Source organism: Castor canadensis, chromosome 5 (assembly GCF_047511655.1).
Source record: "Castor canadensis chromosome 5, mCasCan1.hap1v2, whole genome shotgun sequence".
Lineage (NCBI taxonomy): Eukaryota > Metazoa > Chordata > Mammalia > Rodentia > Castoridae > Castor > Castor canadensis.
This window is the reverse complement of record NC_133390.1, coordinates 94,027,348-94,047,109: the sequence shown is the minus strand read 5'-3', so window position 1 is coordinate 94,047,109 and position 19,762 is coordinate 94,027,348. Positions and strand designations below refer to the sequence as shown.

The 19,762-nt window shown below is 33.9% G+C and overlaps 1 protein-coding gene across 1 annotated transcript in view; it reads left to right on the top strand.

Moving 5' to 3' along the window:
* The window catches only part of Naaladl2 (N-acetylated alpha-linked acidic dipeptidase like 2), an 807,008-nt gene that overhangs the window by 173,472 nt on the left and 613,774 nt on the right, over positions 1-19,762 (top strand). The window contains exons 3-4 of the mRNA XM_074073742.1: positions 2,269-2,542; positions 18,466-18,585. Of these exons, the coding sequence (XP_073929843.1) occupies positions 2,269-2,542; positions 18,466-18,585 (394 nt within the window). The remainder of the gene's footprint in view (positions 1-2,268; positions 2,543-18,465; positions 18,586-19,762) is intronic.

Sequence of the window (19,762 nt, the reverse complement as noted above, 5' to 3'; positions counted from 1 at the left end):
GTCATATTTTTATGTTAATATTCACCATGTATTTGATAATTGAATACTCAGACTGATATAACAAAATACCCTAAATTGGGCAATTTATAAACAGAAATTTATCCCTCACATTCCAAGATCAAAGTGACTGTGGCATCTGGTGAGAGTCTGCTTCCTTACAGTTGGTAACTCTTAGATCTGTCATTGTGCGTTTTTTTTTTTTTTTTTGGAGACAGGATCTGACATTATAACTCAGACTCACCTCCTACTTCATCCTCCTGCCTCAGCCTTTCAAGTGCTAGGATTACAGTAATGGGTCACCATGCCCATCTGGTCCTCTAGTGTGTCTTTATATGCTATATATAAAGTAGAAACCATCCTTCTGGGCTCCTCTGTAGGGGTGCAAATCTTATCCACTCATGATTTCATTACCTTCCAAAGATATCATCCTCTTGAATGCAACACTTTGGTTTTTAGGCTTTCAACATGTAACTTTGGGGCTTGCAAACATTTAGATAACAACAGAACTATTAAGGAATTAATATTATTTCATATAAGGATAGCCTATCTTCCCAAATTGATCATAGTAATTCTAAGCACAATTGACATCAAAATGTTAATATGGAAGAGAAAAGAGTTAAGATGTTGTTGTAGAAGAACAAGTGTGGCAACTTGCCATTATTGATATTTACATAATATAATATAATAATAATGGAAAAAAACATATTATAATGATGGCTCCAAAAGACTAATGGATTTGATTTAGGAGCCCAGATAGATTCATATGTCCAGGAGTGGTATAACAGGATCATATAATTGTTCCATTGCTAGTGTTTTGATGTGCTTCCATACTTATTTCCATAGTGTTTGCATTAATTTACATTCCCAACAGTGTATAAGGGTTCCTTTTTTACTGCAACCTTATCAGCATTTGTTGTGTATTTCCTTGATGATGTCTGTTTGACTGGGATGAGATGGAATCACAATGTCATTTTGATTTGGATTTCCTTTATGGCTAAGGTTGTTGAACATTTCTTTATTTTTACTTATTTTGAGAACTGTTCAACTTATTTTCCCATTTATTTATTATTGGATTATTTATTACCCTTTCTTCTTTTTATCTTTACACATCCCTAGTCATCCCCCTTTTGCATTCATGTCCTTCCTCCCTCTACCCCCACCTAAGTTCCACATATAAGAGAAAATATAATACCTGTCTCTGATGTATCTTCTTATGTAGGCCTGTTACCATGCTGTGTCAACAGAACCACTTTTTGTCTCCATTAATGTGTTCCTACACTATTGTATGTACTTCTCATTCCTTTTCCATATGAATTCTGTTTTGGGGTTTTTGAGTAAGCATGGTACTGAAAGAAATAAGTATGTATAGGAAAGATGTGATGGGCAAAAAATGACAATAATATTAAAATAAGTAATAACCTTGGTAGCAATAAAATTCCCATAAGAAGTATTCCTGTCCACATCAAGTTGTTCCCATTCCAGTCATAAGTGAAAAGAAAAAAAAAAACTTTATCTGGGTCAAATTATTTTATTAAATTCCCATGTGTGATTCTACATAATGTATTAGATAGGGGATAGACAGATGATAGATGATAGATAGATAGATAAGTAGATTGTATTTAGTTTCCAAGGTATCATAAATAAAATTAGTGTCACTGAGGACTATGGAATAGGAATAAGAATAATACAAATTATAGAATGCACAAAATAAACATTGATTACGTATTTGCTTGGCAATTGGAGTTTTGGTTCCACCTTTATATGCTGATTTTATTTAATATTATTTTGTTCATAGCATGAAGCAGTTTGGCATGGAAATTGTATTTAAGGTGACCTATTATTTTAAATGGCAATAGGTGTACATTAATCAAAACTTTTATGTGGAGTCATGTTAACCACAATACAGAGCTATCTTAACTGGCATGGCACCTAGTTTTAGAACTGAGTTTTAGATGGCTTATGTGGGCGTTGATGGAAGGACCAGAACTAATAAAGAAAGGATTGGCATTAATCGCTCTTCTCCACAGTCCCATGGTGCTTTATTACTTCTTCCTTTAAGAAATTATTCTTCCTGCTTTGATTTATTGTAATTTCTATGCCAGCCCCTCACCTCTACACACTGTAAATTTCTTGCAGTAGAACCTTGTCACATTCATCTCTCAATATCCCATAACATCTATTAATAATTTCTCACATAGTGAGCAGTCATGACTCCAAAGAATAAAGATTTTTCTGTTTTTAACAGTGTGCTTTTAAAATTTATTTCAGAAACTTGGTGCAACTCTATAAAAGTGATGATGACATGGAAATTTCAAAGAAGATTAAGACTCACTGGACATCTTTGGGCCTAGAAGATGTAGAGTTTGTAAATTACTCTGTGCTGCTGAATCTGCCAGGTCCTTCCCCCAGCACTGTGACTCTGAGCAGCAGCAGCCAATGCTTTTATCCTAATGGCCAGCCTTGCCATGAAGAAGCCAGAAAAGATAGTAGCCAAGATCTGCTGTACTCCTATGCTGCCTACTCTGCCAAAGGAACCCTCGAGGTAATATGACCATTTGTTTCTGTCATTTACAGTGAAATGGAATTAGAAAACAACAGCTTTCATCTAAATTGAACTAACTGGCAAGATGCAAGGTACAAAAGTAACCATTAAATGCTCTCAATGTGGAGGTGCCAGGAAAGGCAAGGAAGATTTGGATTCTCTGACCCCTTTCTTGCTGTATTTTGAAAGTGAAAACATGTTAGAAAAATTTAATTCCAAGGTGTTGAATGTGTGATTAAGTAATTCACATTTTCCTCAGTCCATACAGTGCAAGTGAGGATCATTAAGGGCTTTGAAGAGGCAAATTTTAATACATTGCTATGTAAAGAATGGAAACGGAAATGATTGTTTTGAGATTGTGTATGCACATAAGAAATGAGGTGGAAAATTGATGTGATTATTCACACATTTAAGATTTGAATTACAGCACTTCTGTTTTCTGATGGAAAACACATGTGACAGGGAGCCAGGTTTGTCTTATTTCTCCACCTTTTCTGGGTTAGCAGGGTTTGGTGCAAAGTTGTTTGTTTATTTGTTTGTTTGGCATTCTGGTTAAGAGCAAGGCTTTCAGAACCACATGGATTAGTTTGAAATCTAAGCTCTACAGCTACCTCCTTTGACTTAGAAATCCAATGGTGAGTTTTCTTTTCATTGTAATGGGGATAATAATAGATCCAACTTCCTACAGCCTTAGTCAGAATTAAATTAGCTAATAAATGTGAATCTTGGAAGAGGAAGCATATTCTGTAGTAAGGACAATATGCAAGTTAGATACGACAATCACCCTATACTAATATTAACTGAAAATGGATCAAGGATCTTAATATCAGACCCTTAACTCTAAAGTTGGTACAGGAAAGAGTAGGAAATACTCTGGAATTAATAGGTATAGACAAGAACTTTCTCAGTGGAACCCCAGCAGCACAGCAACTAAGAGATAGCATAGATAAATGGGACTTCATAAAACTAAAAAGCTTCTGCTCAATAAAAGAAATGGTCTCTAAGCTGAAGAGACGACCCACAGAGTGGGAGAAAATATTTGCCAGATACACATCAGACAAAGGACTGATAACCAGAATATATAGGGAACTTACAAAAACTAAACTCTCCCAAAATTAATGAACCAATAAAGAAATGGGCAAGTGAACTAAACAGAACTTTCTCAAAAGAAGAAATTCAAATGGCCAAAAATCACATTTGTTAGACTAGCCATCATTAGCAACACCACTAACAACAGGTGTTGGCGAGGATGCGGGAAAAAGGAGTCCTCTTACACTGCTGGTGGGAATGTAAAGTCGTACAACCACTCTGGAAAAAAATTTGGAGGCTACTTAAAAAGCTAAACATTGATCTACCATATGATCCAGCAATACCACTCTTGGGGATATACCCAAAAGACTGTGACACAGGTTACTCCAGAGGCACCTGCACACCCATGTTTATTGCAGCACTATTCACAATAGCCAAGTTATGGAAACAGCCAAGATGCCCCACTACTGATGAATGGATTAAGAAAATGTGGTATCTATACACAATGGAATTTTATACAGCCATGAAGAAGAATGAAATGTTATCATTCGCTGGTAAATGGATGGAATTGGAGAACATCATTCTGAGTGAAGTTAGCCTGGCCTAAAACATCAAAAATCTTATGTTTTCCCTCATATGCAGACATTAGATCAAGGGCAAACACAACAAGGGGATTGGACTTTGATCACATGATAAAGTGAGAGCACACAAGGGAGGTATGAAGATAGGTAAGACACCTAAAAATTTGGATAGCATTTGTTGCCCTCAAGGCAGAGAAACTAAAGCAGATACCTTAAAAGCAACTGAGGCCAATAGGAGAAGGGGACCAGGAACTAGAGAAAAGGTTAGATCAAGAAGAATTAACTTAGAAGGTAACACACATGCACAGGAAATTAATGTGAGTCAACTTCCTGTATAGCTATCCTCATCTCAACTAGCAAAAACTCTTGTTCCTTCCTATTATTGCTTCTACTCTCTCTTGAACAAAATTAGCGATAAGGGGAAAATAGTTTCTGCCCAGTAGCGAGAGGGTGAGGGGGAGGGAGGGGTGAAGGAGGGGGTGGGGGAAGGGGGGAGAAATGACTCAAACATTGTATGCACATATGAATAAAAGAAAAATTTAAAAAAAGATACAACATATAATTATCACATTTCCTTTTTATAGGCAAGTTTACTCTCTGAATGTAGACGTGTAATTTTAAGACAATACTTAGTTTCTTGTTAATAAAACTATAGATTGTCTCATTTAATATAGATGAAATGTTATGATTCTGACTGTTGTTTATGGTACAAATTTTTGAAAAATTTATTTACTATGATTAAAATATAGGATATTGAAATCATTTAAAGCTCCGCTGCAGAAACACTCAAAATAATAGAACAGAAAAGTTTGTTTCTAACATGTATGTTTTTCTTTTTGGGGGGTCTGAAGAGTGAGATGAAGTTACGCTGGAGTTTCAGTGTTGTTTCTTTTCTGGGTTGTATTGTACTCTAATTTTCAGCACAATTGCATATAATTAGAATTTAAGTTAATGTTAAATGTCTACTGTATTTCTACTGCAGAACTCATAATTCAATTTTATTAATCTGTACTATTTCCAGTAGGCAATAATGGAAACACATCTGTATTTACATAAATTAAAACAGAACACAGCCAGCACCCTTTTCTTGGTTCACCTGTGGACTTAAGCCACAATTTTGAAAGTTACCCCACAGATTTTCTGCACTCACATAAGCCTCAGACATTTCCAACCCCCTCTTTATTCTAATTGGCTCAAGTTCAACAGGATAGTTTTCTCCTTAAACAAAAGCATGTCCAAAACAGAAAAACTAGCAGGAGTTTTAGTAGGTCTTTGGAATTATCCCTGTCTACTTGCTTTTCAGTTTCTCCTGGCAAACACTGACTATTCCTTGATAAGGTGATGTAGAAAAGCCATGAAAATATAATTTCTGGCCTATTCCCTTGGCATAAGCCTCTCTAATAATCTATTGGCCCATTTGACAGAATTAGCATGAGATTGAAAAAATTCTATAGATTTGAATCCATATTTCTTAGAGTTTTCTATGTATTTGTCTTGTCAGTTATAAATGTTTAAAATATTCCTTTGTTTTGTATTTTAAAGAGCCAAAGTCTATTGAATATTTATGGGATTACACACATATATGTAGTTATCAGTGCTTATTTGGTACCATCCCACCATTTGTAAATGTACTAAAATTGCTGTTTTTAATAAAGTAGAATTAAAAAGGACTTTAAAAGAGAGAAATTAGGAAGCTAGGCATAGAGTCTTATGTCTGTAGTCCCAGCTACTTGAGAGGTAGAGGTAGGAGGATCAGCACAGGTAAAAATAAGACTGTACTTGAAAAACAAACTAAAAAAATCAAAAGACTTTGGGCATGGCTCATGAGGCCCTGAGTTTAAACCTCAGTACGAATCCCATCCTCCCCCCCCAAAAAAGAAAAACAAACAGAAGTTGAGTGTGAATGTAGAACTATATTCCTTCTTTCAAACAATAGGCCTAACCAAAAAGGATTACTAAAGGAACTAAAATGCAATTATGGATAAAACAAATATCTTGTAATTGAAGAATACAATTTGAAAATTTAATCATGCAAATTAGGTGAACTCATTGACAATAACTATTTTAATAATTGCATTAATAATGTAAATCTATTACACTGAGCACATAATAATTTAAATATATGAAGAAAGCATTTACCACTGATACCTATTTTTAAAACTCAAAACTGTATGATTTCAAAAGCAAAGTAGTTTCTAGGTGACTATTGCATGTGCATAGAGAACACTTGCATATATTTTATAACACATTTTCAAGAGAGATATTATTACAACTCCCATAGTATACTGAATATGGTAGTGATGATTTTTTCTGTCTCTTCCATCCATCCCCTAACTTGAATCAGGCTTGAGTGTTTGTTGCTGATGATGTAGGAAACTTCCCTTTTTGATTCCAGTACATTCTGTTTGCATGAACTGCTATCAGGCAGAGCCATTAACAAGTTCTTAAATTATTCTGTTCTGACTGCCAGCAAAGCTCCCCGTAACTTCTGCTTTTGACAAGGTTATTTGTAGAAGAGGAGTGGCCCTTTTCTTTGAAGAGCTGTCATGTCCATTCATCATATGGCCATTTTGTATAGGCTTCCAATTTGTGTTTTCTGGTAACACTCTACACAGCATTTGTGATATCTGAGATCTACTTTGAAAACCTACTTAGTGCCAGCATGATGGATGGTGTACTTTGCAACTTCTTTGTAATTCATTGTGCACTAGAAAGGTGACATTGTTTATCTCAACATAATGACAGGTGGGTCAGTAAAAAGGTCCTAAGGAGAGTTGTCCTGTCAGATGCAAAATACATATTAAAATGGGTACATAAATAATTTAGCATGAGAAAGGTTAGCATCAGAGAATCAACAGACATTTACTTTTATTAAGAGGTAACTATCCAGTATAATGCCATCATAAAGTTAAAGACAGTGTTAGTGCATACCAACAATATCTAGATAATTTTCTAGCTAGCACATATGGCTTTTAGGTAATCCCTGGGCAATTATTTCTTTTGTACTATGTGAAGACTAGGAAGGTACAGAAAGCAAAGTACACAATATTTAATATACATTGGATATGTTATGTTCTACTTCTTGAGCAGATTTGTTCTTATTCCTATATATTTTGGGAATGTTAGATGTTTTCCTTCTGTAAAGTTTTATTTTTGCCTGAAAGCCAAGCCAAGTAATGCAATTTTATAAAGAAACTTATTTTCTACGACTCATTTGACTGTGCATAAGGTACATTGTTATGAATACATCTATCACTTCCTTATTCTGCAGACAGCAGAGGTCAAGAGCCTTTCTTATTAGAGGCACAGATGTGGGTTGGCCACTTCAATTCTCTAAAATTGAGTGTTCTCATGTGTATAAAGGGAATAATAATAGTCACCTCAAGGGTTATTGTAAGGAAGAAATGATTTAAAAAGCATATCAAATACCCTGCACTTAGAAAGCATTCAATAAATGTTAGCCATTATTATTATTTGACAGAAAATAGACACATTCAAAAGGAGAAATTAAGAAAATATCAGAACTATACATCAATATTTGGAGTACAGACTTTTGTCATGTTTATAATGCTGTCTGAATATAATCTTCCTATCTTCTGCTTAAAGAGACAAATATTAATCGTTTGGGAGGAAAATACTTTGACAAGTATGAATAAATAATCAAATATAAATAATACCCTGATCATATTTTTTAATTAAACTGAAGGTTCAACGAAAGTAGAAGTGAAATATTTTATTCTTGAATTCAAAATGATAAATCATGTCAAGTTAAGTCCGGGTAGCACTGCTTGTTTTTATGTATAAAATATTAAGATGTAGTAGTTTAACACATGAAATCTAAACACTATGTCAAATATTTTGTCAGAAATTCTTAAAGAGAAAAAATCACCACTAGCAGGAATTCTTGGATAATTTCTAATCCATGTCTATTTTCTTATGGCTAGGAAATGGCAAAAGAAAGAGCTTTGGGCTCTAAATGATTCCTGCTATAGATTAAAAATATCAGAAGGTTACAGGAGTAGAATGGTATAGTATTATTTAAATGATTGGTGTCTGGGTGATGATAAAGCCATTGTCTCACCAACACAGAAATGTGATCTTGGGGCAGTTTTTCAATGGTGAAGAAGAACTAGCATTTTATGTATCCCTTCTTTGTCTTTTGTGGTTTCCATCTTTCAAAAAAATTGTGCAAATATGAGATAAATGACTATGAGTAAAGCATTGTATAGCTGTTATTAATTCAAAATAATCTACATAAAATCCCTTACCTAATACTACCAAAAGCAATCTACACGTTCAACGCAATTCCCATCAAAATCCCAATTACATTCATCACAGAGATTGAAAAATCTACCCTAAAGTTCATTTGGAAACACAAGAGACCATAAATATTCAAAGCAATATTCAACTAAAAGGGCAATGTTGGAGCTATTACAATACCCAACTTCAAACTATATTACAGAGCCATAAAAATAAAGACAGCATGGTACTGACACAAAAATAGATTTGAGGACAAGTGGAACAGAATAGAGGATCTGGATATGAATCCACACAGCTATGCCCACCTTATTTTTGACAAAGATGCCAAAAACATATGATGAGAATAGACAGCCTCTTCAACAAATGTTGCTGGGAAAAGTAGTTATCTGCCTGCAGAAAACTGAAACTAGATCCATGCCCATCACCTTATATTAGTATCAACTCAAAGTGGCTTATGGACCTTAATATCAGACCCAAAACTCTGAAGTTAGTATAGGAAAGAGCAAGATATACTCTGGAAGCCATAGGTATAGGCAAAGAATTCCTCAGTAGAACTCCAGCAGCCCAGCAACTAAGAGAAAGGATGGACAAATGGAACTACATAAAATTAAAAAGCTTCTGCACAACAAAATAAATGGTCTCTAAACTGAAGAGTAGGAGAAAATACCTGCTGGCTATAAATCAGACAAAGGACTGATAACCAGAATATACAGGGAGCTCAAAAAAGTAAACTCCCCCAAAATCAATGAACCAATATAGAAGTGGGCAATTAAACTAAACAGAACTTTTGCAAAGGAAGAAATCCAAATGGCCAAAAAACACATGAAAAAATGCTCACCATCTCTGGCCATAAAGGAAATGCAAATCAAAACCACACTAAGATTCCACCTCACTCCTGTTAGAATAGCTATCATCAAGAACACCAATAACAATAAATGTTGGTGAGGATGCAAGGAAAAAAGAACCGTCATACACTGAAGGGAATGTAAGCTAGTACAATCATTTTGGAAAACAGTATGAAGGCTTCTTAAAAAACTAAACATAGATCTGCCATATGATCCAGCAATACCACTCCTAGGGACATACCCAAAGGAATGTGACTCAGGTTATTCCCAAGGCACCTGTACACCCATGTTTATTGCAACACTATTTACAATAGCCAAGATATGGAAACAGCCAAAATGCCCCATTACTGATGGATGGAGTAAGAAAATGTAGTATTTATATACAATGGAATTTTACTCAGCCACAAAGAAAAATGAAATTTTGTCATTTGCATATGCACAGAAGCAATGCTTGGAATCTCTCTGTATAGCTATCTTTATCTCAAGCTAGCAAAAATTCTACATCTTTCTTATTATCTCTTATATTTTCTCTTCACAAAATTGGAGAGGAGGGCAGAATAGTTTCTGCCTGGAAGCTGGGGTGGGGGGGTGGGGGGGGAGCAAGGGGCAGGGAGGTAAGATGGCCCAAACAATGTATACACATATGAATAAATGAATAAACAGTAAAAAAAAAAAAATCCCATAGCTAACTCTGACCTTGAGTTTCTGGTTTAATAAGCTCTGTTCATTAACTGAATTTTAAAACAATGGTAGCTAAATTCAAATAAGCAGGTTGTCTAATGGACTATGCCCTGCTTCATTAGAACAAAGGTGGTGTTTTTAGGGAGAATATGCTTAAATGAAGATTTTGTGACTAATGTTATTTCTAAAGATTCTGAGTTACCCTTACTATTTGACAGAAAATTCTAGTGTATTTTCTTAAATTTCTGGTTTAATTCAAAGTATAACACTTACAAAGTCAACTCACAATATAATTTTCTTAGCAAATTTCACTTACATCTTAATTTCTATAAAATGCCAATTCTTAGATGTAATAGTTTATGCACAAGATTAATGTCATTTCAGTAAAGTTCTAAAAATTCAGTATTTTCAGATCCAGAGAGTGATGTGGAGAAGACTGTGCTTGAGTTTTTGCACTATTTCAAAAGCACTAATCCAATTGATTTTAGAAGGAAAATTCTGTCATATTAGTTCCTTGAACTCCAGAAACTATTCTCTTGAGTTTTCAACTCCTTCAACATCCTTACCTTAATAAGTTGAGCATCATTAATTAAAGAAAATACCCTGTAATTATTAATTTGCCATTCCTTATATATTAATTTGGTAGCGAATAGTCTAGAATTTAGCCAGCTGGATCTCATTTACATAACAGGATACATTCTACATTCAGCACATATATACTGAGTGCCTTTTCTTTGTCACACACAGGGGCACAATGACAAATAAGAAAGATTTGTGCCCTGGCATCCAGTTGGCAAGATAACAGGAGAAACTGACATTTAGGTAATCAGCTATAAAACTATCTGGATTGATATTGCTGTAAACACTAGAAAATTATTTAAATACTTAATATCTATTTTCCTTATCTGTAAAATAGAAATATTTATCTAATAAAAATGTTCTGAATATAGACTGTCAACAATTGATACAATCTGCTCAGTAAAATGTATAGCAGAGGGAATATAAATGACTAATTGTTGATTTTATTTTCCTTTTTCACAGGTTAATCCTCTTTGTAGCACACTCACATGCATGTGCATACACACACAAACACATTTAGTTTCCTGACAGCTGGAATTTCCTGTGAACCTCCTGTTGCTCTTACCCTGCTCTGGTCATTTACACATCTGCTCATCTGCCTTTGGAAGGACTACTCCCAATTTACCAAGGCCTAGGAATCGACTTTAACCTCTATCTCAAATGCATACTTACTTTCTATTTTCAACCATCTAGAGAAACCTTATGTTGTGTAGGACCTACCACTTTAGAAGGCTATACACTTAGATAAAATATTTTATATATAAGATTTCTCGCATTTCAGTAATTTGCACAAATTCAGTGTTTTCAGAACTGGAGAGTTCCTGGAGTATGTTTTGAAAATACACTTTGGAAGGCCACACTTGGGTCTTACTGGTGTGCTGGAGCCGTCCAGCCAGTTACTTTCTGCTACTGAGAGTCCATTCTGTATATCTGTCCTAATTCTGTTCATCTTCCCACAGTTTCTTAGGAAGTGATATCCTGTTAGTTCTTGGAACTCAACTGTACTGAGGATCTTTAAACCATACAAATTTGTTCATGCTACATATCAGTACTTTTTTTTTTTAATCCCAAAGAGCCCTTTTACTAGTCTACAACTCCCTAGTAAGCGGCAAGAGGCAATAAATAAACTGGATTGGCAATTGCAGTCTGGTCACATTATTAGGGGGAAGTAGATAGAGCCAAAAGCATCACCAGTGGGGTAGAAAGTGAAAGTGCACTCAGAGACCTCTTCAAATGCCTACCTCTTCTGTCTAACTATAGAAGCTACTCAAAAGACAATCATAGAATTAAAAGGGGCAGATAATTTTCTTCTGATTTCAAGATCTGAGAGGGGCAGATAAAGTTTACCTTCTTGACAGAGCTAATGGAAGATCAAACGTTTCTTTCAAAAATTCCCTTTTATTTTCCAAGAGATGTAACCCTTCATGGAATATTTCTGGCTCCTCTAGTAAAAATACATTCATTCTTGATCTTCCATCTTGCTCTTCAAACAACTCTACCTAAACTTTCATTGCAGAGCCCATGTGTCTCCATTGTCTTCTAGCTCACCCCAGGGGAAGTGATTGTCTTTCACAACTTCCTTCCAGGATTCTTTTCTATGAAGCAATCATACAGTGCTCTTGTTAATGAAGATTTGTTCCTAGGAGTTTTATTCTAATTTACTACAGGAAACAGAGTGAGTAAGTTTACGCATGGGAAAGTGATAAAGTTGTAGGAATGTTCATGATTTGTCATTTGTTGACATTTGTGGAAATATAAATGAAGTAGGACTAGGTTCTTTTATACTTTTATTTTATTCAGTCTCAAATTAAGAAAGCATAGTTTAAATCCAGTTATGAAAGTATAATCTAGGACCAGTTTCTAGATAATTCCTTCATTTCTAGGATTTGTCAAAAAAATTGAGTCAAGTCTATCTATAAACATTACCCAATGCTTCAAAGAGTCAAACTTTCAGTTTGGCTTAGAAAGAATATAGAGATGATATTTTTGCCTATGCAAAATACTTGTCTCAAGGGTCAGAAAAGATGAGAGCATACTGAGCTTGAGGAGTTGGGTTCCCTAACTCAAGTTTTCTTTGCTTTGAGCATTTTTTTTTGTATATGACATTAGATTATTTTTTTGAAGATACTCTTTCATCCTTGTATAAACTATCAAAGCCAGGAACTCTTAACACATGTTTATTTACTACTATACTTCACATGGTTCTAGATGTTTGGGATAAGTCTTGTTCTGTTACCAAGACCTCAGTTCTCATGGAACTTAAACACTATAGAGAAAAAAGATAATCAACATTGCAAAGGAGTAAATTCTATTAATACATATTATATAATTAAGTTTAGTTAGAAATTGAAACATGCTGTGGAAAATAAGAGCATATTAAAGGGAGTTAGAAGTGTATGGGTGATGTTGTTATTGAATGGGTTGGTCATAGCATAATTGGATAATTGAAATTTGAGAAAAGATTTGAAAATGTCAGAGGAACGAGTGATATAGATCTGTGAAAAGTGTATGCATTTATAAAACCTAAATACCTAATCAGCCTAAATGGCTTTGGTCATCTGAAGCCCAGACTCTAGGGATGGTATTTAAGACAGCCAGTTGCTGGGGTTGAGTCCAGAAGAGAGCAGAAAGTAGTAGGCAGGCCTGGTTACCTAAGTGTGTGACTCAATGAAAACTGAAGATGCAGGAATTCCTGTTCAAAAATTGTTAAGAATTTTAAGCCAGTAACAGAGCATTAAGCTAATCAGGGTTCCTTCTGATCACACATCCCTGTGCTCAGGCCACAAACTCCTGATGCCAGCACAAGTAAAAGAGACTAGGTCATAGAACTTGGACAGTGGATTATGCAGAGAACATCATTGGGCATGTTAAAATGTTAACTTATCATTGTTGACGTTGGGGTCCATTCATCAAATTCACTGCTTTGTCTCAAAGCAATTATTTCACTAATGAGGGACACAGATCCAAAGATCACTTAGTAACCCAAGGTTAGATTGCTAGGTTTTTGAAGAATCAGCTTCTCGTTATCTGTGTAATCCTTGAAAAGGTCAGCATGTTTCCATTTGTGTTCTATTTCCTTACCATACTTACATTCTTTAGCAAAGACAGAATTGGGAATGATACGGTTATGTAACCTATTGGTAAGAGTCTGAACTATAGACTATCTCTGAATTAGAATTCTAATTTTTATTAGGTGTGTGACTGTGAATATGTTAATATTTCTTTACCCCTATTTTCTCAGGTTTAAAATAAGGATAAAGCTGGAAACCTCTTTGAATTGTTTTCATGATCAAAGGAGATAAATATACCATACTTAGAACAGTGCTGAGTGTACTGAATGCATCAATAGAAAATATTTAAGATTGATAGTGGTTGTAATGAATCAATAACAAGACAAGTGTGTGTAATAATTGATTAATTATTTAGTTCTTTGCATTGCTTCTAAGAAGTCATAGTTAATTTTGATGTATCTCATTTCACTCCTGGTTCAAATACAAACATTTCTCTCCTTCCCTTAAGTGATTTATGATCTCTCTTTTTCAATATTAACTATTCTTTTTGTATATACATATGAATGCCCACTCATTCCCTAATTTTACTGAGTGTTTTCACTGTGCTTTGTGCTGAAGATGGATGACTGTGACCACTATGTGAATGTACAGATGAGCCCATGTGTGTCCTTCTCTGCAAATGTGTGGGTGGTGAAAAATATACTTAAGTATATGTCCATACTGTTTGCTCATATGATCTTTTAATTAATAGCAACAAGAGTACACCAGAAGCCTTATTGCTTTGTTATCAAACTATATAGATAACTCATTTTTAATGAAAAATATAGCCATTTGACATAAATGATGTTAAATCATTATATCAAACAATTATAAATTTCTATCCCAATTAACTTAGTGTTAATGCTAATTTTGATCGAGATTCAATGCCTATTTCTATGTAGCATAATTGAGATTATTATTTGCATTGACATTAAAAATAACAAATCATCAGTGTTGAAATAATTGAGATTATTATTTGCATTGACATTAAAAATAACAAATCATCAATGTTGAAATTCTAAATACGTTTGTATTTAGAATTAATTTATTATTATTATTTTATTTCTATTAAGTCACATTTGAGAATTTGATACAAAATATCTTTGAATTCTTATGCTTTACCTATATTTGTAAAAAAAAGGGCAAAATTTAAATTTTTCATTAATTCCTTATCACTGATGATATTTTTTACTATTCATTGAAATTACTGTGTTATGATATTTCATTCTTACTTTAAAGAAAAAACCTCTTAATAATAAGATCTAGAGTTTATCCTGGAAACAAAAACATCATGTTGAAACTTTTTTATTAACTTCTAAGTATTTTCATTATATAAATCTTATATTGAAGTGAATGAGAACTTTGGTATACATAAGAAATACATGTACTGTTTCAATGTGGACTGAAATGTGCTTCTCCACATAAAAATTCATATGTTGAGCCCAAATCCCCAGTATGACCTTATTTGGAGTCAGGGCTTATAAGGTAGTTAAGGTTGAAGGAAGTCATAAAGGTGGTGGCTGATTTGATTTGATTAATATCTTTATGTGAAGAGACTCCAGAGACATTTGTGAGAGAACACATTCATTCATTCTCTCTCTCTCTCTCTCTCTGTCACTTTCTCTCACCCCCTCCTGCCCTTGCCCCAAATGTGTGTGTGTGTGTATCTTTATCTGCCATGTGGCCCATAGAGAGAAGCTGGTTTCCTGTAAGCCAGGAAGAGAGTAATCACCAAAAGCTACATTGGCAAGCATCTTGATCTTTGAGTTGTCACCCTCCAGAACTGTGAGAAAATAAACTTGCATTGTTTAAACTCTCAGTCTATGGTGTTTTGTTGCAGCCTGAGCACACTAAGTCCAATTGTTAAGAGATTCTCACATTTGACAGTTGTTTTATACTCTACAACTTGACTTGCCTTATTTAACTCAACAGTGTCCCTGGGAATTTCCTTTCTTAGTGGATACCAAGTGGTCATTCTCCTTCTTGAAGAAATGGCCTCCTAGAATGTGACTAGAGAAAACGTGTCCTCTACTCTTGAATTGTCCTGTAACTTGGTCAGATTCTCTCATATCTCTGAGCCCCATTTTCCTTATGCATGAGATAGTGATTGTTGTGAAGACAGGATTGTTATCTGAGAAAGTGGAATATTATATGCACAGTTCCTGGCACTCAAGAGGGGCTTATATGTTTTTGTTGTTGTTTCTAGGTTTATCTACAATAACTCCAACTTGACCAATTTAACATTACATTTCTTCATAATAAAATTGGAACCCTTTCCCAGCAAGTCATTGATAAACAATGTCTTTGTCTGAATGATTTTTTTATTTTGACATTTTGTGGCATGGCACCTTTCTTAAACAAGAAGAGGTGCTTTCAAAGGAGGAAGATGAAGAAAATCAGATTTCTGTAGTTTTTATTTAATCACTTTTGTGACTTATGGCACTTAGATGCACTTAGATTTAAAACCATGGAGCCACTGATGTATGGAAGTGTCCCTTTTTAAATTTCAGTGTTTTAGTCTTTTTAATTTCTGATTGATGATTCCCTCTACTCACATACTTTTACATAGACAGGAGGTATTTTAATGTCAATTTTCAAAGTATACTAATCTCAGCTATTTCTATATGAACCATAACCTTCTGATATCATTCTAACACGTTAATTTCTTTTTTTAACATGGATAAAATATAATGTTTCCTTTTCAATGGCTGCTGATGATTTAAGTTCTTTATTCCTAATTTAAAAATTAATGTAAAATATGACTTAATTCATGTAATCTGGATATAAATTAAATATATACTCATACTGGTTGAGTGGATGATTTTCTTGTGTGAGAAAATAAATGCAGCAAGAAGAGGCTCTTTGTAACAAAGAGAATATGTGGAAAGAAATGGTTTGGCATTTTATCATATCATTGTATATTGATTTGTGCCTCAGAAAAATTCAATGTGCTTTCTTGCAGCTGTGATTTTTCAGTTTGCATCAAGGTAAATAGAAAAGACTTTCAGAAAGGACTTGGTTCGTAAGCATCCTTTGAAGAAGTTTTATTATCATCTGCCAAACCATCAGAACATTTAGACTTTTGTAATTATTGATTTTTAATGCACAGCCACAAAGTGCATAATCCAAAAGAGACTGATGCAATGTTAACTGTTTTGCAAAATAATTTTGTGGAAATTAAACTCTTCCATACTAAAAACATTTGATCTATTGACTTGTAGTTTTATACAAGATGAGTTGAATAACTCTTTAGTTGAAATTGTCAATTATTGTGCAAGCTATTGATATTTACCAATAATGTAAGTTTTTTTCTAGAATTTGTATTTTTGCAATTGACATACTTTTCTGGCATATACATAAGAAGTCACAGTGTGGCCTTTATCCTCTCAAAGCAGTAAGGTTTTCCTTAACCTCTGCTAAATATGAAAAATACATTCATTCATATAACCAGTTGAGTAATAGCCCTGTTTTAAGATGCTGTCACCGAATCACAAATAATTAGTTTGTAGCTTATAAAATCGAGATGAAAAATATGAATTCTGTAATTTTTGAATGCATTCATTAATATTATGTGATCATTTATTTAATCAGCCTTTTAAAATCATAAATCAACAGTTATTTATATGGTAATGGCATCAGCAAACTCAAAAATTGTATTAAAGGCACTGATTAAATCATATTTTTATAGGAAGAAAATTATAATGAAAAACTTCTGACAGAAACATTTTTAATAGGTTTCTTGCAAATCCATGTGGGAGTATGGCTTAACTTTTCAGAGATATAAGCTATAATCATTTCTATAATATATACATGTGTGTATGTATAAGCTTCACATAAGTTATAATCATTTCAAGTCAAGACTCATAAGCTAACGATGTATGACACATACCTGGGTGAGAATGAGTGTGTAATGGACCCTTCACCAAGGGATGCTCTGTACCCCAAACTGAAACTGATACCCATATACACATACACAGATGGACAGGTCCTGTGAGGACCTTGAGAAATAGAAACTGATGACTCTGGGATTCAAAGTATAGAAGTTACATATAAACAGAATTCTTTCTTCAAATGAATCTTCTGAGGGAGTTCATTGTATGCATCTGGTTGAAGTGTATTAGCTCTAGCTGGGAAGAATGGAATGTCAGAGATCTGAATTCACCACCTCCATTTATTCCATTATCTGCCAGAACTTACTCTTTTTATCAACATATCTATGGATATATGCTGTAATTTGAAACAGCACATTTTGCATTTTAATATAAACATTAGAATGCACAACTATTGCTTTAATAACAGAAATTACAAAAAGTGTAGTTGAAAGGAGTCTTCTTGCTGTTAGGAAAATATGTTTGATAAGCCCTGCAGTTCAGTATTTTTCAATGAGGAGGACAGGAGTAACTATACCTGAGGAAAATTCTTATTACAGCCCTAGAGAAAGTCCTGAGTTATCATTCAGTGCTGGCCATGTGTGCAAGCTGAGCAGATGTACACAATGAGTATGCAAGTAGAGGTCTTTGCATTTCATCTGGATGACAATGAATCACTGAATTTTTGCAAGCCAGAGAAGAAACTTGAGAGGGAATGAATTTAGCAATGTTTTATGAAACAACACAAATGCATGAAGTGTGAATGTAGAACAAACCAAACTTTGTGGAAGTTTGTAAGTTGCTTATGAAGGAAAGGGCAAAGTAAAATGACTAACACTTTTCCCCAAGAAACAAGAATTGTTGTACCCTGACAGAAATAGAAAAGTCATGTTTATCATGATTAGGACAAGGAAAGAGACAGAATCAGGTCTCTTTTGAATATTTTGACTATGACAAATAGTTTTGTCATATTAATTGAATGATTGGCAATGTTCTAACGCTTTATCTTCTTATTTTCTCCTCTTTCAGGCTGAAGTCATCGACGTGAGTTATGGAACTGCTGATGATTTAACAAAGATTACAAAAATGAAAAATACAACACATCAAATAGCACTTTTGAAATTAGGAAAATTACCACTGCTTTATAAGGTCAGTGCAGTCATGTTATGTATATGATATGTGTTTGTGTGTGTAAGAGAGAGACAGAGAGAGTGAGTTTTGAGAAACAGAGGCACAGAGGGGCCTCAAAACTTAGTATTATGTGCTTTGTGTTAAACTAGTATCTACCTGATTAACACTTTTTAGTGATTTATTGTGTCAACTGTGTAACTTCACAGTTACTGATTGCTAAGGAATTTGATCAAAATATAATAGGCTAAGGAGAATCATAATTTTGATTTATTTTATTTATATACCAGTTTATTAACACTTATCCACTAGAAGTATTTACATATTAAAAGCAGCTCAATTTAAGTATCTGACAATAAACCACCACAGTAGACAACCACTGCTGCTCTTTCTTACTTCATTTCCTTTTTCTGTTTATAAAGAATGGTCAGTGTAGTTATGTCACTGGAAGCCCCTGGCTCTGAAGAAAAGTTGAATTTCTCCTCATCCAATCTCAAATGAGCTTTGCTAATTCCTAGGTCCAACAATGCTTCCAGAAATCTGTTGGCACACGCCATTAGGAAAGATGAGAACATCCTGGACCTATTTTTCATTATCTTTGAAAGATGTCCTGTAGTTAAATCAGTGTCTCATAGTAGATAGCTGGCCAGAATTTTAAGATAGTCTTGAAGATGTAACATATAATGACATTATTTTGATGAGTAATTTTAAAATATTTATTAACTGCCTTAAAATAATCATATTTTGATTTAGCAATTCTTGCTCAGAAATGTATTCTAAGGGAGGGGAAGCAGATGATAAATACAGTGATAAACACATCTCACTATTGAAAATTATTTTATCTTTGGACAGCTACAATAGTTAAAAGAATATTTAATGACAGGTGAATACCCTTATAAGTCAAACAAATAATTTATAAAGACAATATTTGTAATTATAATAATAATTGTATTATTTTATTGCTAGGAATGATAACATTTTTAATGATATGTGCTAGACATTTTTCTAAGCATGTTTTATATATCATCACATTAAATTCACAGTAACCATATTGTTGAGGTAACAGCTATTATTGTATTCAATTTACACATGAGGCAACCAAGGCAGAAAAAGGATAAGTGACTCATTCAAAGACAAATAGCTAGTAAAGTGAGTCATGATTTCAACCCAGACAGCTTCATTTCATGTCATACACTAA